This window comes from Cyprinus carpio, chromosome B11 (assembly GCF_018340385.1).
Source record: "Cyprinus carpio isolate SPL01 chromosome B11, ASM1834038v1, whole genome shotgun sequence".
NCBI lineage: Eukaryota > Metazoa > Chordata > Actinopteri > Cypriniformes > Cyprinidae > Cyprinus > Cyprinus carpio.
Genome location: NC_056607.1, coordinates 7,699,162 through 7,724,947, shown reverse-complemented (window position 1 = coordinate 7,724,947; position 25,786 = coordinate 7,699,162). Strand labels below are relative to the sequence as shown.

General features: G+C 35.9%; 2 protein-coding genes across 2 annotated transcripts; one reads left to right on the top strand and one right to left on the bottom strand.

The window, feature by feature from the left end:
• The first annotated feature begins 4,139 nt into the window (after window positions 1-4,139).
• On the top strand, window positions 4,140-21,541 carry LOC109098636 (proton-associated sugar transporter A). Its single transcript, XM_042733717.1, has 10 exons — window positions 4,140-4,341; window positions 7,375-7,807; window positions 8,300-8,392; window positions 9,038-9,262; window positions 11,878-12,752; window positions 14,269-14,422; window positions 15,020-15,196; window positions 15,277-15,482; window positions 16,659-16,890; window positions 20,603-21,541. The coding sequence occupies exons 2-10, from the start codon at window positions 7,384-7,386 to the stop codon at window positions 20,629-20,631; spliced, it is 2,415 nt and encodes an 804-aa protein (XP_042589651.1). The 5' UTR covers window positions 4,140-4,341; window positions 7,375-7,383; the 3' UTR covers window positions 20,632-21,541.
• A 531-nt stretch (window positions 21,542-22,072) lies between these two features.
• On the bottom strand, window positions 22,073-25,024 carry LOC109098634 (prothymosin alpha-like). The gene is made up of 5 exons (XM_019112222.2): window positions 24,830-25,024; window positions 23,585-23,680; window positions 23,186-23,252; window positions 23,018-23,100; window positions 22,073-22,939 (listed from the first exon to the last, which is right to left on the bottom strand). The coding sequence occupies exons 1-5, from the start codon at window positions 24,878-24,880 to the stop codon at window positions 22,868-22,870; spliced, it is 369 nt and encodes a 122-aa protein (XP_018967767.1). The 5' UTR covers window positions 24,881-25,024; the 3' UTR covers window positions 22,073-22,867.
• Window positions 25,025-25,786: the final 762 nt, after the last annotated feature.

The window sequence follows — 25,786 nt, the reverse complement described above, 5'->3', positions numbered from 1 at the left end:
GGTAGCGAAATTCATTTCAAAATGCAATATGTAAAATGGCAATCTATTTCTGTATTTAAATTTACATTTTACATTACCCATACCTGCAAAGTTTGGTGCAAAAGGAAAATTAAAATATATAATTTACATTTGCTATTTCCAACAGTAGTCTTAATATGTAAGTTGCATACACATTTAACGCTTTAAAAGTTGCGAAATTAAAATGAAAATGTGTAACACAAAATGATTTGATATGTGTAACATTTCCAAGCAGAAATGGTAGCAAAATGATCATTTAAATGCTATTTGTCCGAAATGCATTTCGACTTACAGTTTTTAGTTATTTAAAATATTCATTTATAATATGAAATATTGTTATTGAAAAGTGTTATAACATAATCAAACACAATTAAAATAATTTATTTACTTTTCCAACAAAGGGAGGGTTTCTGCGGGGCACTGAAAATCATTAAAAGCCATAAAATGACCTTTAATAACAGTCATTTGAGACTTCCGTTCAAAAACTTGGGAAGTTTTGATTCATTTCAAACAATATTTTGTATAATTTAGTAATTTAAATTAATGTTTCTAATAGACACTTTTATAACAGAACCTCAAGTAAACTACCTGTTATTTTGTTTAGTCATATACAGGTGGGAGCTTTTTCAATTTATTACTCAGAATGACTTTGAATAGCCTACAACACCTTTAAAGACTTACTCAGGGAAGTACAGCAGGATGCAGGAAATGGTTGAATATTATTTTAGGTATAAAATATCTTTATTGTAATGCTTGTAATGTCCATTTAAAGTCTTTACACAGCAGCATGGCTCCTTAAATGGTTAAAGGGGTACTATTATGCTCTTTTATAAGGTCTTGATTTTGTTTTGGGGGTGTAATAGAACGGGCTCTCATACTAGGTTGTTCGAAAAACACATTATTTTTCACATATTTTACATTATTACAACACCTCTCTCCCGAGTCTGGAATAAAGGGCTGGAATAGTTCCTGTATCAAATGAAGGCCCACCTTCTGAAATACAAAACGTGCTGTGATTGGTTAGCTGGGCCAGTGTGTGTTTTGATTGGCTCCACTCGGCGACTGCTCTGAAAATGTCATGCCCGTTTTAGACAGCCGAGGCCGCCTGCTGTAAGCTTCATTGAAAATATTGCTTCAAAATCAAATCAATTTTAAGCGCGATTTAAACCCAGTTGATTGTAACCACTCTAAGTTCATCTGCCTTGAAAACTAACTAGCCTCTCACTGACATAGATAAAACACTTTTTCTCCTCTATAGCACATCAAAAACATCTCTCCCCACACTCCTATATCTTTGATATCACAAATCCCGGAAAATATGCGTTGTAGTCCAAACGAGTTGTTCATTGTAGTTTTAACTTTGCAGATTTTTTTTATGCTCAAACAGCAACATTACAGACTAACTAAAGTTGAAAAAGTGAAAAAGCATAACAATAAGACCCATTTAAAAACCAGCTAATTTCAAGACTCTGACCTCATGTCTGGTCATCACGTGGGTCTTCCGCAGTGTAAGACAGCTCAAAACGTTTGAATAGACGTTCGATCGGTCGTTCGAATGTTTGATTTTAGTATGGAGTATGCTTTATATATTTCTCTGTTCACACTCCACTTCATCTGCCAGTGAATTCAGCGATCTTATCAGATCTCCAGCCACCATGTTTCGAATGATCCAAATGTAACACGCTTCCGCCAATCCCCGCCTTGAAGCAATGATTGATGGAGGGTGGGCGTGGTCAGCTCGGAATGCATTTTCAAAGCCGCAGAATAAAGGCAAGTTTGGTTCAAAGCCAGCACTCAATGGACGTCCACTTTTGCTGTACAAATATCCCACTGCGTGAAACATGATGAAAAAGCAATTCTCTCTAGTGAGTAGTCTAAATAGCACATATCAAATCAATGATAATTTTGCAATCATTTCTGCTTGGACATGTCGCACATATCAAATCAATTTGTGTTCTACATTTCATTTTCATTTCGCAAAAAGAGTTAAAATTTGCATGCAATTTACATATTAAGACTTCTGGCAAGGTTCTCTCAAAGTTATGAACGAACGTTCTTCCAGTAACGTTAATAGAACTAATGATTTTACGTTCATTCATGATATAATGTTAAAAGAACATTCAATATAAAAACGCAAAAAATTAAAATAAAAAATTCTCTCATTTTACAAACGTTTCAAATAACAATCAACAGTAAATTTACAAAACATTAAAATAAAACACACACTAAAACAAAAAAAAAATTAAAAAAAAAAAAAAAAAACATTCTCTTAATTTTGTCTTTAACGTTCATAAAAAACAACAACTACAACAACAACAAAAAAAAACACACACACACAAAAAAAAACTTAAAATAAATAAAAATTGACGTTTTGAAAATTCAGAGAGCAATCAAAAATAACGTTTTCATAACTTAATGGGAACATTCTCAGAACATATTTTTTGTTATCTGGTTTGACAAAAGTGAAAATGATAATTAATCAATGCAGAATGACATCTTGAAGGTCCACATGGCTTGTCAAGTACAGGTGCTGGAAATATAATTAGAATATCATCAAAAAGTTTATTTATTTCACTAATTCCATTCAAAAAGTGAAACTTGTATATTATATTCATTCATTACACACAGACTGATATATTTCAAATGTTTATTTCTTTTAATTTTGATGATTATAACTGACAACTAAGGAAAATCCCAAATCCAGTATCTCAGAAAATTAGAATATTACTTAAGACCAAAACAAAGAAAGGATTTTTTGAAATCTTGGCCAACTGAAAAGTATGAACATGAAAAGTATGAGCATGTACAGCACACAATACTTAGTTGGGGCTCCTTTTGCCTGAATTACTGCAGCAATGCGGTGTGGCATGGAGTCGATCAGTCTGTGGCACTGCTCAGGTGTTATGAGAGCCCAGGTTGATCTGATAGTGGCCTTCAGCTCTTATGCATTCTTGGGTCTGGCATATCGCATCTTCCTCTTCACAATACCCCATAGATTTGCTGGCCAATTAAGAACAGGGATACCATGGTCCTTAAAGCAGGTACTGATAGCTTTGGCACTGTGTGCAGGTGCCAAGTCCTGTTGGAAAATGAAATCTGCTTCTCCATAAAGTTGGTCAGCAGCAGGAAGCATGAAGTGCTCTAAAACTTCCTGGTATACGGCTGTGTTGACCTTGGACCTCAGAAAACACAGCGTACCAACACCAGTGGATGACATGGCACTGCAAACCATCACTGACTGTGGAAACTTTACACTGGACCTCAAGCAACGTGGATTGTGTGCCTCTCCTCTCTTCCTTCAGACTCTGGGACCCTGATTTCCAAAGGAAATGCCAAATTTACTTTCATCAGAGCACATAACTTTGGACTACTCAGCAGCAGTCCAGTCTTTATCCCAGGCGAGACGCTTCTGACGCTGTCTGTTGTTCATGTCTTGCATACGTTTGTGCGTAGTGGTTCTTGAAGCACTGACTCCAGCTGCAGTCCATTCTTTGTGAATCTCCCCCACATTTTTGAATGGGTTTTGTTTCACAATCCTCTCCAGGGTCCCTATTGCTTGTGCACTTTTTTTCTCTCACATCTTTTCCTTCCCTTCGCCTCTCTATTAATGTGCTTGGACACAGAGCTCTGTGAACAGCCAGACTCTTTTGCCATGACCTTTTGTGTCTTTCCCTCCATGTGCAAGGTGTCAATGGTCATCTTTTGGACAACTGTCATGTCAGCAGTCTTCCCCATGATTGTGTAGCCTACAGAACTAGACTGAGAGTCCATTTAAAGGCCTTTGCAGGTGTTTTGAGTTAATTAGTTGATTAGAGTGTGGCACCAGGTGTCTTCAATATTGAACCTTTTCACAATATTCTAATTTTCTGAGATACTGAATTTGAGATTTTTCCTTAGTTGTCAGTTATAATCATCAAAATAAAAAGAAATAAACATTTGAAATATATCAGTCTGTGTGTAATGAATGAACATAATATACAAGTTTCACTTTTTGAATGGAATTAGTGAAATCAACTTTTTGATAATATTTTAATTTTATGACCAGCACCTGTATTTGCGACAGAGCTACGTCAGTTTTCAGTTGATGCTGATGCTGCAGATTGGCGCGGGACGGGAGGGGCGCTGCCGTGACGTCACGCAGGAGAGCCGACGGACGGGAGGATGCTAGGACAGGGAAAGACCGGAGGAGCACGATAAAACTGAGAAATGACTGCGCCAGAAAGCACGAAAAAACACGAAACGTTAAACGGCGGCGTCAACATGATGCGTCCTTCCGTCTGCTGTTTGCAAGCCAGTAATGCATGAAGAGCATCCCGGATAAAGGTAACATTTCTGTTTCCATCCGCCGCACGCCTCTCACAAAGAACACATGAGTGGAGTCGACTGTATAATCTTTACCTTGAAAGCGGATGATTAGGGTGATTATTACACCTCTGAGGTGCAGCCGGTGTGGGCAAACAGAAAATAAACACGTCAAGGTCTCCATGCAAGCATCCTTCTTTTCATCCATAATTAAACATTTTTATAAATCAACGATTATGTGCGCTTTTTACTCTCGCATAATAGAGATAACATCGCGCATTTCTCAGAAGTGCGCGGGAACGAGGCTGCAGTTATGCGTTTTGCTTCCTCAGCTAAGGAGAGACCACATGTGCAATGCGCATCTTGACAGTGGAGCTGCGCATTGGTTGCAGTACGTCGTGTCCACGAGGGGAGAAGAAGAAGTGTCGTGTCACTGACCTCCTTGAAGCAATGGCGCTTCAGCACGATACTTCACTACTAATATGATGTGTAAAACCGCTATTGTGATTCTTTTGTGCTATTTTGCTCTCTATCTCAATGTCACCATGACCTACACTCTTAAAAATAAAGGTTCCTTATTGGAATTGCTGATTCCACAAGGAGCATTTAACCTCCATGGAATCTTTCTAGGTCCTTTATTGTGGAAAAATAAAATAAGCTGTTCTTCACAGCTAACAAGGAATGTTCTCAGAACTTAGGCTATACCTGCCTGCAAGGTTCTCTCATGAACAAAGTAACTTTTACAAAATGTTGGTTCAGAGTTACGTATCTGGGGCCTCATTTATAACCATTGCGTACGCACAAAACATGCCCTGAAAAACATGCCCACGCCACTTCCTACGCAAAAGATGGGATTTATAAAAACAAACTTGACGGGAAAATTTGCGCACCTGCACGCAAACTCTGGCCTCTGATTAGATTAAAAATGACATTCATTAATGGTGATGAGCACTGAGATTGCATAAAGTCATTATGCAGAAGTTAAAGATATGGATAGATATTTGTAGAGGATGTGCTATATTTTTGATGACTTTTCCTGTGGCATGCTGTTTTAATGACAGGGAGGAGTGCTGTAGCCACACAATAATTCCTCCTTAAACTAAACTGCAGATCTCACGTTATGAGAAAATATTTTTAGTGAGAACAAGGAAATGATGTGCACTTCGATATTATGGGAGACACTGCTGGATTCGGTGGATGAACGGTCCATCGGCTGGTTTGAATAGGTCCAGTGACAATACTCTACAACTGTGATGGTCATATATTTGAAGGAATTTGTTTTTTTAAATTGAGTCAGACAACTGCATTTTCTACTGCGAAATATAATAAGTAGACCAAACTAGCCTAGACCTACTGTATATAAATACCCTAAACACATGTGTACATTATCAGCAAAACAGAATAAATTTGATTTATGTAAAAAAAAAATATATATATAGCCTTCTATTGATATATTTATTCTTAAACATAACAAGGATACTGGATGATTTTTAGCAATGTAAATTGTATGGCACAAATGGCATTTATAGTCCGTATCTCCTTAATATCTTGTACCTTTAACGGTGTTAAATATGGTGTCACGTGGATAGGAATATGCATGGAAATAATATGCAGATGAGGTTAAGCATAGTAAAACTAGGCATTGTAAGCTCCATATATGGTGATTTCGGGGAGGAGACGAGGTGGATGCCCGTAAGCACAATCTTTCCCTGACTAAGATTTATAAAGGGGTTTTCGCGCAGGTTCTGGCGTAAGAATGATTTTATAAATCTGAAAACTTTTGTGCATACGCAGAATCTATCTTTCGTGCATACGTATACTTTTAGGATGAATTCTACGTAAAGTTTTATAAATGAGGCCCCTGGTCTTTCATAATGTTCTCAAAATCTTAACACAAAAACATTTACACATCAATCATGGAACTTTTTTTTTTAAGTGTTACTGTTACTACTTGTTTCAGAATGTTCAGAGAACATTCAAAAGTGACATTCCCATAAAACTGGAATGTTCCCTTAAAGGAGTAGTTCACTTCCAGAATAAAAATTTACAGATAATGTACTAACCCCTATGTCATCCAAGATGTTCATGTCTTTCTTTCTTCAGTTGTAAAGAAATTTTTTTTTTTTTTTTTTTTTTGAGGAAAACATTTCAGGAATTATCTCCATATAATGGACTTCTATGGTGCCCGTGAATTTGAACTTCCAAAATGCAGCTTAAATGCCGATGAACGATCCCAGCCGAGGAAGAAGGGTCATATCTAGCGAAATGATTAGTAAAACTGGAATGTTCCTTTAATGTTCGCATAACCAAGAAAAAAAAAAACTTTATAAAACATTTAAAAAAATGTAAAAAAAAAAGATAAAGTTAATTTTAAAGAGATATAGTTCTTTCTTTCTCAATATTAAAGAATAGCAAATGGTTCTTCTAGGGCATCACTGTGAAAACCTACTTTTGGAAGTGTGTAAGGGTCCATTTACACGATAACGTTTTCAACCAAAAACGGGAAACTTTTTATGCGTTTTGCCTGTTTGTTTACACAACAATAGCATTTTGGGGACAGAAAATGCTTATTTTTTGAAAACGGGTTTCAAAGTGCAATATTAGAATCTTTGAAAACGGTTACGTCATGCGCGTGAGTAGTATGTGTTAGGTATGTAGACATGCGCAGTACATGTTGATTTTAAAGGCAAGAGCGAACAGACATACACAACAATGGCGGAGTACATGGTACTGTTGTTGCTGCTCAATAGTTTGCTAATGCTTCTTTAATAAAGTGTGGATTTACTTCACCAATATTACAACCAACAGCAGAGACGCATCATATACAACATATAATCATCACTTCCCTACAGGTACTGTTTACTAACAAGGTGACAGCGCCAACTACTGGCCTGGCATACGTAATACAGCGTTTTTGGCTGTTTTCGCTGATATGTGTAAACGCGGACCGTTTTGAAAACGTTGTCGTGTAAACGTAACCTAAGAGTGCTTTGTACAGCTGCCACTGTGCTGGAGCAGCAACAGACTGCTTTTTCCCATCTTGTTCCCTTTTAGTGTAGCAGAATGTCATCTCCTGGAATGGGCACCCCGAGCGACCCCCTGCTGTCCAGTCCTGTAGGGGGGAAGTTCAGGACTGCCCAGGAAGGCACCTGGAGACCCACTCTGTCCAAAACGTCCAGTTTCCCATCGTCCACCACGCGGCACCTCAGTCACAGAGCCAACAACTTCCAGAGGCACCCAAAGCGACGGAAACTGATCAGACCGTCTCCGCCGCCACCACCGAACACGCCGTGCCCCCTGGAACAGCTCGACCTGAGCGAACTTCCTCCGAGACGCACTTTCCCTGAGCTTCTCTTCAATGGCTGCATTTTGTTTGGGATCGAGTTCAGCTACGCGATGGAAACGGCGTACGTCACGCCTGTGTTACTTCAGATGGGGTTGCCCGACCAGTTCTACAGTCTTGTGTGGTTCATCAGTCCAATTTTAGGTATGTAGATATCAATTAAAAAACAGTTTTGAAGAATATCCCATGTAACAAATTTAGGTTATAAAAACAAACATCGTTTTAAAATGTTTAAAAACGTTGACATGTCCAGTTTTCTTGACATTATTGTAATGTTATTTAAAGGTTACAAAAAAGTTATTTTTTTTTTTACAACATGCTGCTAATTTTATTCTAACCCAAGATATAATGTTATTTGAATGTTTATTCTTAATATTCTAAGAATGTATTCTCTCAAAGTTATAAGAACATTCATCAGGTACAAATAACATGTTTTCTCTTAAGAAGATTATTCCATTAACATTACTTTAAAAACATTTTGTCCTAACCATTATAGTTTTTAAAAACATTTATTTAAAGTTGTGTTGTCGCTCTGTTGAATATGAAAATGTAAAAGCGAATGACAGCTGTCAAGTTCAAGTTTTTAAAGCCAACATTTAGCCAGTAAAGTTCTCTGTCTTCTTTTATGATTCCCAGGATTTCTACTTCAACCAATTCTTGGGGCATGGAGTGATCGATGTACGTCTCGCTTTGGCCGCAGGAGACCTTTTATTTTTGCCCTGGCAATAGGTAAGAAGTATGAATTTAGTTATCGCAAACTTCACTAATTGATCTCTTTGTTTGCTCTTTAAAGGATTAGCTAACTTCCAGAATGAAAATTTCCTGATAATTTACTCACCCCCCATTTCATCCTAGATTACTATCTTTCTTTCTTCAGTTGAAAAGAAATCAAGGTTTTTGAGAAAAACATTCCATGATTTTTGGACTTCAGTGGTGGCCAACGGGTTGAAAGTCCAGTTTCAGTGCAGCTTCAAAGGGCTCTACACGATCCTAGCCAAGGCATGCACAATGCGAGATGCATGCGCATCGCAGAGCTAGTGCAAGACAAGCATTTGTGGTTAAAATGTATAAAATTTTGAATTTTTTTAGAAAATTACTGATTCTTTTGCTCGGCTGAGATCGTGTAGACCCATTTGAAGCTGCATTGAAAATGCAATTTGAACCTTTAACCCATTGGCCACCACTGAAGTCCACTATATGGAGAAAAACTGAAGAAAGAAAGACATGAACATTTTGAATGACATGGGGGTGAGTAAATTATCAGCAAATTTTAATTCTAGAAGTGAACTAATCCTTTAACATGTGATACTGAAACTAGAGTTTCAGGTTTTTAATTTGAAATACTTTGATGTTGCTCTTTTGGTGTGTTTGCAGGGGCTCTGCTGGGTCTAACACTGGTGCTGAATGGACGGGACATTGGATCGGCTGTGGCGGACACCTCCCTGGATCACAAGTGGGGCATCATGCTGACGGTGTGCGGCGTGGTTCTGATGGACTTCAGTGCCGACTCAGCAGACAACCCCAGTCATGCGTACATGATGGATGTGTGCAGCCCAGAGGACCAGGACCGAGGCCTAAATATTCACGCTCTTCTGGCAGGTTAGAGGAAAACTTGATTAATTATGGTTAAATGTTCGTTTAAAGCATTATTTGTTTTTTAACTTAACTGCTTGAGTCGTGGTTTTCACATAAGGACTTTTTTTTGTCATAATTCTCAAAATCTAATATATGTCTAATCACATAAGTGTTGTTTTAGTATTATTTCTGTACCACTATAATATTTATTCATATTTTGTTTTTACATTTTCAGTTTTTAGTTAAATTTCAAAAGTCTTTTTTGTCATTTTTGTCAGTTGTACACATCCTTTAAGTTTTTATTTATTAATTATTTTGGATAATTTGACATTTTTTGTTAAAAATATAGTGCTCCCAGATCAATTGAACACATTTAATCTTATTTAATTAAATCTGTTATTTTATTATTATTTATAAATTATTATAGCATATTATTATAGTCATTTTGTTTTGTGACAAAATTAGCTTTAATTTATTTTTATTTAATTTCAGTATTTTTTGTACTTTGTACATGATTGTCAAATTTGACAATGATTTCAGTTACCTATAAAAGTATAATACTTCAAAATCCATTTAACACATTTTACCAAATTAAATCAATTCCATGAAAAGGAGTTTTTTAATATTATTTATACAGGGAGTGCAGAATTATTAGGCAAGTTGTATTTTTGAGGAATAATTTTATTATTGAACAACCATGTTCTCAATGATTCCAAAAACTCATTAATATCAAAGCTGAATATTTTTGGAAGTAGTTTTTAGTTTGTTTTTAGTTGTAGCTATTTTAGGAGGATATCTGTGTGTCCAGATGACTATTACTGTGCATAATTATTAGGCAACTTAACAAAAAACAAATATATACCCATTTCAATTATTTATTTTCAGCAGTGAAACCAATATAACATCTCAACATTCACAAATATACATTTCTGACATTCAAAAACAAATCAGTGACCAATATAGCCACCTTTCTTTGCAAGGACACTCAAAAGCCTGCCATCCATGGATTCTGTCAGTGTTTTGATCTGTTCACCATCAACATTGCGTGCAGCAGCAACAACAGCCTCCCAGACACTGTTCAGAGAGGTGTACTGTTTTCCCTCCTTGTAAATCTCACATTTCATGATGGACCACAGGTTCTCTATGGGGTTCAGATCAGGTGAACAAGGAGGCCAAGTCATTTGTTTTTCTTCTTTTAGACCCTTTCTTGCCAGCCACGCTGTGGAGTACTTGGACGCGTGTGATGGAGCATTGTCCTGCATGAAAATCATGTTTTTCTTGAAGGATGCAGACTTCTTCCTGTACCACTGCTTGAAGAAGGTGTCTTCCAGAAACTGGCAGTAGGACTGGGAGTTGAGCTTTGACTCCATCCTCAACCCGAAAAGGCCCCACAAGCTCATCTTTGATGATAGCAGCCCAAACCAGTACTCCACCTCCACCTTGCTGGCGTCTGAGTCGGACTGGAGCTCTCTGCCCTTTACCGATCCAGCCACGGGCCCATCCATCTGGCCCATCAAGACTCACTCTCATTTCATCAGTCCATAAAACCTTAGAAAAATCAGTCTTGAGATATTTCTTTGCCCAGTCTTGACGTTTCAGCATGTGTGTCTTGTTCAGTGGTGGTCGTTTTTTTTCAGCCTTTCTTACCTTGGCCATGTCTCTGAGTATTGCACACCTTGTGCCTTTGGGCACTCCAGTGATGTTGCAGCTCTGAAATATGGCAAAACTGGTGGCAAGTGGCATCTTGGCAGCTGTACGCTTGACTTTTCTCAGTTCACGGGCAGTTATTTTGCGCCTTGGTTTTTCCACACGCTTCTTGCGACCCTGTTGGCTATTTTGAATGAAACGCTTGATTGTTCGATGAGCACGCTTCAGAAGCTTGGCAATTTTAAGAGTGCTGCATCCCTCTGCAAGATATCTCACTATTTTTGACTTTTCGGAGCCTGTCAAGTCCTTCTTTTGACCCATTTTGCCAAAGGAAAGGAAGTTGCCTAATAATTATGCACACCTGATATAGGGTGTTGATGTCATTAAACCACACCCCTTCTCATTACTGAGATGCACATCACCTAATATGCTTAATTGGTAGTAGGCTTTCGAGCCTATACAGCTTGGAGTAAGACAACATGCATAAAGAGGATGATGTGGTCAAAATACTCATTTGCCTAATAATTCTGCACACAGTGTATATTATAATAGTATTTATGTATTTTGAATTAGCTAGTAATTTTATATTTTCATTTTTCATTTTCTATTTAGTTTTAGTCATTTTGTTTTTTGGTTTTATCATTTTATTTAAGTAATTCAATTTAGATTTAATTAATTATTGTTTTCAGTTTTAGTGATTTTAGGACTTAGTAAACATTTTTTATTTTTCAGTTTCAGTATATATTTAATGTAGTTGCAAAGACAAGTTTTCAGATGTTCTAATATTATCTAATATTTATATTTTATTTGATTTCAGCTTTATTGCAACTACAAAAGGAAAGCATTTACATTTTTGTTTACATTTTTTAAGTTTTAAATATCATATTTATACTTTTTTTTCAGCTTTATTTCAATTACCAAACCCGTTTTTTAATTTAGGTAAGATTAACAACACTGAATCACATTGCTGCTGTGTCTTTAATTGAGCCCAGGTCTTGGCGGCGGCTTCGGCTACATTGTGGGTGGCATTAACTGGGACAAAACTGAGTTCGGAAGGTCGATGGGTGGCCAGCTCCGGGTCATATACCTGTTCACCAGCATCACCCTCGCCACCACCACGGCCATGACCCTCACCAGTATCCCAGAGCGACCTCTACCCCAGTACCAACCTCAAACCAGAAGTAACCTCAAGAGCCCCAATCTGCCTCTGCCGCACTCCCCACCTCCTCCCCCCGGAGCCGCTGCAGACCAGGACGACGAGGACGAGGACGAAGCTCTTTATAACAGCCAGTTCACCAATTACCACTACCAGGATCCACTGGGCCGCTCGAGCAGCGCCAACGCACGGCTCTACGCAGGCCTCACCAGCCCCATTTCACCTCTGAGTCCTCTGACGCCCAAATACGGCAGCTTCATCAGTCGGGATAACTCGCTCACTGGGATTAATGAGTTTGCTTCCTCCTTAGGCACCTCCTACATAGACAGAGTATTGATTGAATGCTACACCGGACAGCAGACTCCATTAGAACCCGAGGCGGTGGCTCCGCCTCTTCCTCCTGGGGACACGCCCCCTCCTCCTCAAAGTCAAACACTTGCCGCAAATGAAGTTACACAGCAAAACAAACTCTCGCAGCCTAATGGAGAGCTGTTGGCAACTGAAGCGCTGCAAGCTAATGACCAAAAGCAAGCCATTGAACCTGCTGAGCAGCCTAATGAGGGCCAACAGGCTGCGTCAGGGTCACAGCAAGGCAGTACCTCAGGGATACTGAAGCGCCCACAGAGTCTGGCCTTAATGGAGGAGCCGCTGATTGCTCCGGGTGGTGGTTTGGACGACGGTCGCAGACGCACTGTCACCTTCAGTCAACAGGTCAGTTTGTACTGCAGGTTCATCTGTGCATAAATACACTTTCACCTTATTTAAACTAATTGCCTGAGTATTACTATCTGAACCAAGTATTATTTACACGCTCCTTATAATATTTATTAATATTTTGAATATATTTATTTATTAATATTTTGAAATCCAGGCTAAAGTCTCAAAATCTGATTATGAGATAACAAGCATCAAAGTTTGATTTCAACCATTCATTTCACTCTGATTTCAATCTTTGACATGGCCTTACTCAGTCAATATTAAAGAAATAAAGGTTATATTTTCACAGAATGTTCTGCATCTTTATGAAGGATGATTTTATGTAGAAAACAGTAAATCACAAAAAAAATCACAGGCAGGGTCACATTAGTATTATTTTAAAATGTCTGTTCAGTTTTAATTTATTGTACTTTAACTTAAAATTTTTGTTTTCATCATTAATAAATAATTTTTAATTTTTTAAATTTCCCAAAAAAATTTTATTAATCACAAACAAAATCCATTAATTAACTCACCATATTCAAATCAATTAACGGAAAATTTGTGTTATTTTAAGTAAGAGTAAGAGTATTTATTAATGTTTTTAATTAGTTTTTATTTTTGTATTTTCAGATTAATTTTAGTTTCAGTTTAGATCATTTTGTTATGTGCCTTGATTTTTTTAAATGTCTATTTAGATTTAATTTATTTTTATTTCACTTTTAAATGTATTAATTTTATTACTTTTATTTCAGTTAGCTGTCAAGACAAGTTTTTTTAAAAATAATTTTGTATATTTATTATTCTGAATATTTTAACTACATTTTTAATTACTCCCAAATACATTTAGCACATTTTACCATATTTAAATACATTTCCTTAATTCCCATATTTTAGTATTATTTGTATATTATTATTTTGAATTAGCTATTATTTTAATATTTTTTATATTTATTTTTCAGTTCAGGTAATTTTGTTGTAATGTGCTTTTGTCATTTTTATTGGTTTTTGTTTTTCATATTTCTTAAGGTTTATTTGATTTCAGTTTGAAGTCATTTTAGTACTTAAACTTTTCAGTTAGCTGTCAAGACAATATTTTTTCTTTTTCTTTTTAAATTAATTATTCTGTATAATTTGACCATTTTTTTTATTACTTATAAAACCATACTACTCCCAAATACATTTAACATATTTTACCATATTTAAATACATTTCCTTATTTTAGTATTACTTATATATTATTTTAGTATTATTAATATTTTGAATATGCTATTATTTTCACATTTCAGTTTCTAATTTAAATTTAATTTCAGTTAACAGTTAAAGTAATTTTGCTATATTGTACTTTTGCCCTTTTATTGTTTTATATATATATATATATATATATATTTCTGTATAATTTTATTTTATTCCACTTAGTTGCCAAGGCAACATTTCTATTTTTTATTTTTTTATTTTTTTTTATGTATACTTATGCATTTTTATGGATATAACTTGTCATTGAACTTTAGCATGTTGCTCTTTTCCCAAGGTGGCAAATATATTGCTGAATGGCATGCGTTATGACAGTGACCTCGGTAGCAGCCATGAAGCAGCAGACTCTCAATTGTCAATAAAGCTGCTCTGTACCGCCATCTATAGGATGCCTCCATGTTTACGAAGCCTGTGCACCAACCATTTCCTGGGTAATAAAGGTTTTGAATTTCATTAGGCATTTACAAAATGTCTGAGGCTCATATTTGTTGTTTTAATAATAAGCACAGACATTGCACATAGGTTTCAAATAGAGGTTTTGATCACAGAATTAGAGACCTACAGCTGATCAAATTTGTTAACTACAAAATGCTTGCATTAGCTAACAATGTATCACTAGGCCCAAACAGGATTTGCTGGTTTTTTTTCTTCTAAGTTTGCTATTTGTCCATTAAAATGAAAAAATATGTAAATACTTTACAGAAATAAAAATAAATTAAAGCTACAAAGAAATATTTTTTTTATAATAATAATAATAAAAATGACTAAAACAAAAATGAAAACAAAAAATATTAAATAAAAGCTAAATTAAAATATTAATAAATACTATAGTAATATATAAATAATACTAAGGCGAAACCAATTTTAGGGAACAAATTTAAATATGTGTTAAATGGATCTGTACTTTTATAGGTACCTAAAACAAAGTTAAATTAGCCCAAATAACAAAATCAACTTCATAAAACATAAAATGATTTTTACGCTAACATAAAAAATATTTATACGCATCAATCTCAATATCTTTATAGGCACATGCTGCTCATCTACACAGACTATGCTGCTCTTCTACACAGACTTCATGGGGGAGGTCGTGTTTGGTGGCGACCCAAAGGCCCACCACGATTCAGAGGAGTACAAGCGCTACAATTCAGGCGTCACCATGTGCTGCATGTGCATCTACACATATACAGCTGCTTTTTATTCAGGTCAGTAAAATAAAACCGTAAAACTCAAAAATACAACATACACAAAGATGATTTGGTATTCACATTACTTTCTTCCGCAGCCATTCTTGAGAAGCTGGAGGAGCGGTTCTCGTTGCGTTCTCTGTATTTTTTCGCCTATCTGGCCTTTGGTTTGGGCACAGGGCTGGCCACTCTCTCCACCAACCTGTACGTGGTGCTGTCTCTCTGCGTCACCTACGGCGTTCTCTTCTCTTCTCTCTGTACACTGCCTTACTCTCTGCTCTGTGAATACTACCAGAGCCCACAGGTGAGATCACAAAATAATGAGATCTAAAAATACAAAAGACATTTATGGGAACACACTTACAGTATCAGTAGAAACATTAATATACTCACTATTTCAAAAGAATATCATCCAAATTAAACATTATTTGTGAACCCAGCTAAAAGGGATTGTTTTCAGAATGTTCTGGCAAGGTTCTCTCAAAGTTATGAACAAACGTTATATTAGTAACGGTATTTAAATGTTTGTTATATGGTTTTTAATAATGCTAGCACAAAAACATGTAAAACATAAAAAAACATGTATACATTGTTCATGGAATGTATTAATAGAACCTTCAACTAACATTTTTTGAAATGTAACAACTTGTTTCAAAAGAAACATTTAAATTGATCAAACAGAATGTTTCCTTAATGTTCGCATAGCCAAAAAACATGTTATAAGCATTTAATTAAAAAACAAACAAACAAACAAAATAAATAAACTGAAGTTTTAAATGTGAAAGAACATTTTAGAAATAACATTTTCATAAGTTAATGGGAACATATGGACAGTAGCGGAATGTTTTTGGAACATATTTTTCTTAGCTGGGAACATGAGACTAGTAACAAAATTGCTAACCTTGTTTGTGCAAAATTATATAGATTTTAAAATTCCTTCCACAACTATAGTGAACATTTTACACAATACAACAGAAATATAGGGTATATATTTGCAATATTGTTGTTTGCAACACATAAAGTTTTATACAGCATTTGACCTCAAACAGCATATAAAGTAATTGTATATTGTTATAATTAACAAAACTATAAGTGTCTGATTTCTGTTTTTAAAAACGCTCTGTAATATTTTGCCTCATAGGCTTCCATTGCATGTGCAATACAATAAAGTAAGAAATTATTGTCAGTGGTTTTAATATATATATACCTATATATACTATATATATATAGATATCATATGATATATGATTATATATATATATATTATATATATATATATATATATATATTAAATGAAAAATTGGAACTTAAATGTAAATTAGAAATGTTACCTTGGCAACTAACTAAAATAAGTTGAAAGTACTAAAATGACTAAAACTAAAATTAAAATAAAGTTAAATAGAAATCCTACCCAGGACATGTCTGTGGGAAAGAGGAGGTACAGTCACCCTTTGTCAATGTCCACATGTTGTTCCTGCAGTTCTGCGGCTCATCAGAGGACGGGACCAGGCGTGGTATGGGGATGGACATCTCCCTGCTCAGCTGCCAGTACTTTCTGGCACAGATCCTGCTTTCGGTGGCCGATGGGTGCCCTCTGCCAACAATCGCTGTGGGTGGGGCCCAGGGCGTGATGTACTTTGCGACACTGATGTCATTTGTGGGGTGCCTGTACTCCTCACTGTGTGTGGTGTACCATCTGCCACCACCCGAGGGTGAGCCTCCCCAGAGCGAGACGCAGCCACTGCTGGTGCACATTTAGACCTGATCTCTCACACACCGGGTCCAAAATTAACACTCCAGAAGCAGCAGACAGGTCCCTTTGTGCGACATGAATTAAATCATAATGCATAACGATAAAACTCTTTGATGTCAAAGAAAAGAAATCCAAACAGTCCAAGGAATAAAAGATCAATCTTCAAAAAACTTTTTCTCTAGTGGAAAATGTTTTGTGACAGATTTTGTAGGATACAAATATACGAAACATAAACAGTTAAATAACTCCTTTTACAAAAGTACAAAAAATATGCATACATTTGGGGCCCATAAATCTGGGACTAGATTAAAATCAGATTTATTTCACGTAAAGCAAGAAAGCAGAAAGATATATTAGTGCTGTCAAATGATTAGTCGGGCGATTAACTCTCATTCAAAATAAAAGGTTTTTTTGTTTACATAATATGTGTCTGGGTGTATATTTTTTTTATATAAATACACACACATGCTGCATATAGTTTCCGAAAAAAATATTTTATATTTATATATTAAATATAGTTTATATATAATATAAATTATATCTTAATATAAATATAGGTACATGGAATATTTTCAAACAATATATTCTGTATGTGTCAGTGATTTGTATGTACAGGGTAATAAATATAGCGTTAGTGCACTGCACACACATATATTATGTACACAAAAAACTTAAACTTAATCGCGATTTATCCATTTGACAGCACTAATATATATATGGGATATATATATATAATATATAATATGAAACTGTATTACTTTCTATGTTAAAAACATGATTTTTCGTAATGTAAAATTAATAAAATTCAAGGATACTGTGTATATATAATAGATATAATATATATTAGTTGCATGTCAAATGATTAATCACGACGTTAACACAATCCAAAATAAAGTTTTGTTTACATAATATATGTATGTGTACAGGATAGATTTATTATGTATTAATATAAATACAATACAGACCACACATAAATTATATATTTAGAAAATATTTACATGTATAATACATTTATATACTTTATATTCTTATATTTTATATTTTATATATAAATATATTTAATTATATAAACATAACATATCTCCTTCTTAAATCATATTCATTGCATGTGTGTGTATTTATATATACCTAATAATATACACAGTAACACACATATATTATGTAGCTTAAACAAAACTTTTTTTTTGGATGTGATTAACCGTGATTAATCATTTGACAGCCCTAATATATATATATATATATATATATATCCTACTACATATGTATATAACAAATAAATAAAATGTAGAAGAAATCTGTTCTAATTCTGCACTAATTGTAAGCATAAATACATATTTGTATTAGATCAAAGGTAACTGATTAATAGTACATTATACATAGAAAACATTCGCATACATATAAAAAACTTTATTTTTTATTGTTACAAAAAATTAATTATGTTAAAAAGAACAACCACACACACACACATACATATAGTGATAATATTGTTACACATAGATTTATTTCACGTAAAGCAAGAAAGCAGAAAGATATATTAGTGCTGTCAAACGATTAGTCGCGATTAATCTCATTCAAAATAAAAGTTTTTTGTTTACATAATATGTGCTGTGTATATTTTTTTATATAAATACACACACATGCATGCATATATTTCAGAAAAAAATATTTTATATTTATATAATAAAAATATTTATATATAAAAAAAAATATATAAATATAAATGCATTATATATTTTCTTCAATAAATATATTCTGTATGTGTGTATTTGTATGTACATAATAAATATACATAGTGCACTGCACACACATATATTATGTAAACAAAAAACTTAAACTTAATCGCGATTTATCCTTTGACAGCACTAATATATATATATATATATATATATAGATATATGAAACTGTTTACTTCTATGTTAAAAACAGATTTTTTAATGTAAAATTAAAAAATTCAAGGATACTGTGTATATATATATATATATAATTATTAGTGCTGTCAAATGATTAATCACGATTAATCACATCCAAAATAAAAGTTTTGTTTACATAATATATGTATGTGTACAGGATATATTTATTATGTATATATAAATACACACACATAAATTATATATTTAGAAAATATTTACATGTATATACATTTATATATTTTATATTCTTATATTTTATATTATATATAAATATATTTAATATATAAACATAACATATTCTTCTTAAATATATACATGCATGTGTGTGTATTTATATATACATAATAAATATACACAATACACACTCATATATTATGTAAACAAATACTTTTTTATTTTGGATGTGATTAATCGTGATTAATCATTTGACAGCCCTAATATATTATATATATATATATATATATATATACATATGTATATAACAAATAAATAAAATGTAGAAGAAATCTTTCTAATTCTGCACTAATTGTAAGCATAAATACATATTTGTATTAGAGGTAACTGTATTATAGTAAATTATACATAGAAAACATTCGCATACATATAAAACTTTATTTTTATGTTAAAAAATTAAATTATGTTAAAAAAAGACACACACACACACACACATACATATAGTAATAATATTGTTACACATAAATAAAATGTTTCACATTCTACACAATTTTTAAGGTGTAAATACATAACAATTGTATTACAGTAAATTGTCAGCTTCATAACAGGCAAAGTAAACAAACAAAATACTGAGTCTTTAATAATTTTTGATGGTTTCAAGATGCATAACAGTGACTTCTGGACCCCCATGTATACTAAATTTACCAGCTGTTGTCAGAAATGGTAAAAGTTAATTTTGGACCCCATACACACACAACAAACAGCTCAGACTCCTGCGCTTGCTTCAGATACACCTTCTTCACCTTACGCCACACGTGCGCAGTACTGGAGATGTGAGAGAGGGTAAAAGAGCTGCGATTTTGACTATGCATCTCACTCGGATTTCTAACGTAAGCATGCTGCAACAGCGACTGCATGATGGCAGGCTTGTGTAGTGCGTGTGTGTGAGAGAAAGCCTGTTTGTGTACGTGTGATGCCTGACTACTTTCATCTGGCTTGTACATAATGTGAAATGTTTAGGGTTTTTTTTTTTACTGTCGATTCCTCATGAAGGACAAAGCCAAAACTGTTTATAGCTCCCTGAACTCTCTTTAAGTGGTTTCTGTTCAGCTAATTGTTAGTTCATTGCTTTTAATAAACGTAAACCCCTCTCACATGTCCAAAGCAAATGTATCCTGTCGACATGTCAATGAACTGTTTGAAGATGTCACCTGTCGGTTTGTTTGCATGTATAGCCGCATTGATGCCTTACTGTAGGCCTCTGTTTCGAACTGTACCACAGTAAAACAGAGAACGTGTGTGTGTCTATTGGTTCTTCGCATTTTTAAAAGTGATCAGGCTCATCATTTGAATACTAGAAAGCTACTACACACATCTTTAAGAGTACCAAAATTCCTGTCGCATGTTTGCCATGCTGTGACATGGCTTGACACTGGTGGACGCTCCAATGACATAGTTATAAGAAAAACATAAATGACGTATTTATGGTTCCCCTACTGAGCCATGTCATGGAACGCACGCTCTCATGCCTGCTTCCCTGTGGTCTGGCGTGATCGTTGTAATCACAGTCGTTCTTGTCATTATCAGGCAGAGCGGACGTTGAGGCTGGGGTGTGAGTGATGGCAATACGGAAACAGGCCCCGTGCTGAAGAACAAGCCGAATGTATTGTTCGGTGACTACAACAAATCTGGACACCCGATATGGACTTTCCACCAGAGCACTCACAATTGTGCGCTCATATTGCTAAGCATCTTTTTTGTTTTGTTCGTTTCGCTTTGCAATACATGCAGCACATCAAACCTTTAAAAAATCCAGGTAGCAAGCAATTCGAAATTTATAATCACTTTTTTTTTCCCCTCAGTCATGTGTAATCTACACTAGCATGTACAGATATCTTCCACTATGGAAACTGATGTAAGTTGCATTGTACAGGTTAATGTTCTGAGAATTAAACAGTTGTCACAGGACGAAGGTTTTCTGCTGCAGGTGTCGGTCTGATTTAAACATGCACAAAATAAGACTGGTGTAGTTTCTAGTAAATACAAGATCAGAGTGTGGAAAGTTTAACCAGCAGGGGGCGCAATAGATTCTCAAATGGAGGTGAAACTGACCCTATTAAAGGAATAGTTCACCCAGAAATGAAAATTTGGTTCAAATTTTACTCAGGCAATCAAAGATATAATTGAGTTTGTTTCTTCATCAGAACAGATTTGGAGAAATGTAGCATTACATGACTTGCTCAGCAATGGATCCTCTGCAGTGAATGGGTGCCGTCAGAATGAGAGTGAAACAGCTGATAAATAAATAATCCATGACTCCAGTCCATCACTTAACGCCTTGTGACACCAAAAGCTGCATATTTATAAGAAACAGATCCATCATTAAAGCCATCCCTTCAAGTCCATAATCCAAGTAACACTTCCTCCAAAAAAAAAAAAAAAGGTGTCCCCGTCGGCCTCTCACCTCAAAATTCACTGAACGTATTTGTTTTTAACTGTTTTCCTTTAAAACGGTGCTTGATCTGTGCATATTTCCCTCCTGATTCAGACAAGACCTTTTTACTGAAGAATGAAATACAGTAGATAGAAGACTTGTATTTTAGCCAGAAGCAACGGTTTAAAGTTAAAGATGTTTTTATTTCTTTCTCATAAACAAGACATTGATGGACTGGAGTCATGTGGATTAATTTGATGTCTTTATCAGCTGTTTGGACTCATTCTGATGGCACCCATTCACTGCAGAAGATCTGTTGGCGAGCAAATGATGTAATCCTACATTTCTCCACATCTGCTCCCATTAAGAAACAAACTCATCTACATTTTGGATGGCCCGAGGGTGACTACAACTTTCAGAAACTTTCCATTTTTGGGTGAACTATTCCTTTACCCATTTTGCAAGAAGCTAATTTTACTTTTTGCCTAAATTTGAGTTCCAGTTAAAGTCAGTCCTCTTGCACATACTTGGTGCATGTCCAGTCTTGTTTCAAACAGCTTTGAAAAAAAAAAAAGTTTTGCAACCCCAAACACAACATTAAGAAAAGACGCAAGAGGCACTGGTTTTAAAAAGACAAGACTGTGTTTTTATTTATAATCCTGAACCAAACTATACAAAGCAGTGGTCAAAAAGCAACCAAAACACACAAAAAAAAAAAGGTTTCGCTTGAAGGACTGAAAGAACACCAGTACCAACATACAGTTCTGTTATAGATTGTTTTTGTTTCATTCTGCACTTCCCATTTAAATCACAATGATAAAACAAAACCCCCAAAACTGTACATAAGGATAGAAAGATACAATCCTTTTAAATGCATATGGAACAAAAGACCTTCAAGATTTAAAAAGGGGTTAATTAACATGTTAAGAGGACGGGCGATGTGTTGACTAAGGAACCCCTCTCATTCATATGAGCCATCTGTTATGTTAAATGATCTGCCAAAGCGAGGGATTAACTTCTAGCAGCACAACCAGGTTAAACATCGTCTATTAGCCCCTGCTTAAAACTCATCTTTGGTCTTTAGTGGATCAGAAAAATGTCACCCATGAAAATGACAGAACCTTAGGCTTTCAGTTGCTTGTGTGTACATCCGCTGGTCAAATAACAGAGTAGAATGTGTGCTTGTTAAACGTTTGCTAAAATAAACATTGTTTCTTTTAATACAGGGTTCTAATGTTGGTCCTACACCAATAAATAAGGTCTTACAAAAGGGGACAGAGTCATGATGTTATGGGCCTCAGTGCAATAAAAAGATCTTGTGACGGCGAAAAGAAGGTCTGTGAAATATACAGGAAAGCACAAACTCTACTAGGTCAAACTGACCATACAGACAGAGCTACTGAAGAGCAGCGAGAGCTTTAGGCTTGGACTTCAGCCTCTGTGGAGTCGCCGTTCTCTTCTGTCTTCTGTTTCTTTGTTTCGACTGCCTCCTGAAAGCAGACGATCCAGGATTAGATAAGGTAAGGATGATGGAAATGTTGTGAAATGCATCTAAAACCTGAACCCACCTCCTCCTCAGCTGGACGTTTCACGGGTTGCCCGTCTGCCTCTTCTTCAGCACCTTTCTCCTCCTCCTCCTCTGCTTCTCCCGCTGTTAAAAGCCAAACGGATTCGTCAATAACCGGTTTCTGTACTAGTAAATTATGCAATGATAACACAGGCACAGTCAAACTCACCCTCCTCATCATCCCCACCCTCTACGTCCTCATTGGCTTCCTCTTCCTCGTGTGAAGCACCGTTAGTCTAAAACAGAGAAAGCACCATGAGTGAAACCGATACCGAATCTGTTACATCACCAGATGATTTGGGGATTTACAAGCGAAGTCAGTGATTGAGTATCATTACGATAATTTTCAAAGTTTTCGGGAAGGTCGGTTATGTAAAAGCCATGTGCTGAGAAACCATGTGCACAGCCTCGAAGCTGTCTTCTCAAGACACATCTGTGTCAGTCAGTTTGAACCCTAAACAAAGAGCAGCACGATGAAAGAGGGGGAGGGGGCCTCCAACACCTGCGCGGCGAGCGGGTACTCGGGGACAAAAGCCACAAGGCCTGCTGGGAAATACTCAACGCTTACTGTTCCATTTCCATTGGCAGGTGCGTCTTCGCTGCCGTTTTCCTTTGCAGCCTCTGCTGCCTCCTCAACCACCTCCTTCTTCTTCTCTTTCAAGTCCTGAAATGAAGCAGACGTTTATCGGTTAATAAATAAACCCCCTCCAACTACATAAACAATGCAGCGTGTGAGTATCTCATGGGTAGTAAAGGGGAAAGTTTGTTTCCTTGAGTTTCTTCCCCACCCACGCACACAGATGAGCCACAGACCACACACACCAGCTGGCTGACTGCCTTTCGTAATACATTAAATGGCAAACCAACACGGTCATGAAAACCACCTCAGGTTTTGCCTTTAAAAACAGTTTTAGAAACTATGCCCTCATTTTATTTATTTATTTAATTTTTTCATACATGTAGTACGAGCATCGTGTAGTCACAATGGGTCACCTTCTAAACGTTAATCGCAACTCAATGTGTAAGTTACTAATATGAAATGATGTCAGAAAAGGTTTCATTGGAACTGCTAATTAATGGGATTTTTTTGTAATGTTGCCTGTTTTTTCTCTTAAATCTGCACGAGAGAGCAAGCTATTATATAGACAATCAATTCGAGTTCGAACTATTGTTACGACACACATGCCGAGGTCACTTAAGGTCATTTCGCGTCGTCTTGCCCATTGCCCCTTTTATTCCCCAGTAGGAAACGTGCACGCGCATGCGCGCTCACGCGCCGGGCTAGAAACAAAAGGAGGCTGAGCGCGCGCCAAGACAACGTGCTCGAGAGACTGGCGCGAACGACGCGGCGACTATATTCCCGCCTATTCGAGCGGCAGAGATCAAGAGCCTTGACTTTACATACACACACACGCGCATTCAAATAAAGAAAGAAAGAAAGTGTGGCAGATGGTTCACTAATTTACACCCCCCCCTATATTTTATGTTAATAGGATATGATTACATATGGGAAAATTATGTCGAATTCAGTCCTCAAAGAGATTTTTTAAGACTTATTCTTGAATGGAATGTGCGCAACGGTTGACTATTTAATCGTTCATTTAAACACGATTCGGCGCGAACTGAGAATTAACGGAAAAAAAGATGCCGATGTACGAAGAATGCTGTTTTAACATTCTCTCGATAGGAATAACATTTATCGCTGATAAAACCTCTCACTGACTGGTCGCTTTTCTTTTTCTCTATTTAATCACCAGGTAGCTGTTAACGTAGGTCTAATTTCTTCAAATACAAGAGTTTCAAGCAAACTTACCTTTGCGGTGATCTCAGGGGTGGTAGTCGTATCAACAGCGGTATCAGCCATGGTGGTTAATCGAGATGTTTCAAAGAAAAATGTCCGAGAAAAGCGCTAGAAGCGGTGGGATGAGGTAGGACACGGTCAGACGCGAGGAGGAAGAGTGAATCAAAACTGACTGAACCTGAGAACTGAAAGGCGCGTCGAGAGCAGCGCCAACCTCGCTGACATCTGATTGGACGGGAGTGTGCCAACCTAAGTCCGTTCTTCGATATGATTGGAGAGACCGCTGTCAATTGTCTTATGAAGACCCGCCCCTTCGCCCGCCCCACATGTCTTGTTTTATTGGTGGAATATTTAATTTTACCTTTTACCCGGTCTTTTAAAAAGTATGTTATGATGAGTAAGCCTATCCAAAAAGGTCAGGATGAATTTAAGCTATTCTGGTGACTTAAATATACATTTCTGACAACATTTTTTTGTTTTTTTGGTTTGGTGCCTTATATTCTTTTTCTTTGTGTAAATTTGAAGAGATTGCTAATTGAGTGTTTTCTTTTAGCTAATGAATATGTAAATTCATTATTTTTCTTTCACTTCTGAGGAAGGACTGGTATGTTTGTGTGTTATACTTGATTTTGGTTGCCATGATTTCCCGTTCTTTTTGAAAACTGCAAACTATTTCCCTTGACCTTTTTTTGACGTCATCTCTTGATAACTGTCTTGTACCTTCCTAACATTCCTCATAGACTAAATTAATCAACTTAAGCTTCTTAGTTTACATCCACAACATCAACAGCATCATTAACACATAGTACACAGAGTCCCATTATGTACACAGAACCAGACGCACCAGGCAGCTGTTTCATTCATAATGAGAAGTCACACTAAGATGCTAACATGACTATTCCACACCAGCAAACATCTCAGCACAGATAACCAACTGATTTATGGCTTGAAAGATAAGCTATACGGTCA

Coding starts and splice junctions, on each gene's coding strand:
- LOC109098636 (XM_042733717.1), top strand. CDS start 7,384: ATGTCATCTCCTGGAATGGGCACCCCGAGCGACCCCCTGCTGTCCAGT. Junction 8,393..9,037: donor TATTTTTGCCCTGGCAATAG/GTAAGAAGTATG, acceptor GTGTGTTTGCAG/GGGCTCTGCTGGGTCTAACA. Junction 14,423..15,019: donor GTGCACCAACCATTTCCTGG/GTAATAAAGGTT, acceptor ATATCTTTATAG/GCACATGCTGCTCATCTACA.
- LOC109098634 (XM_019112222.2), bottom strand. CDS start 24,880: ATGGCTGATACCGCTGTTGATACGACTACCACCCCTGAGATCACCGCA. Junction 23,253..23,584: donor CTGCCAATGGAAATGGAACA/GTAAGCGTTGAG, acceptor TCTCTGTTTTAG/ACTAACGGTGCTTCACACGA. Junction 23,101..23,185: donor GGGTGGGGATGATGAGGAGG/GTGAGTTTGACT, acceptor GGCTTTTAACAG/CGGGAGAAGCAGAGGAGGAG.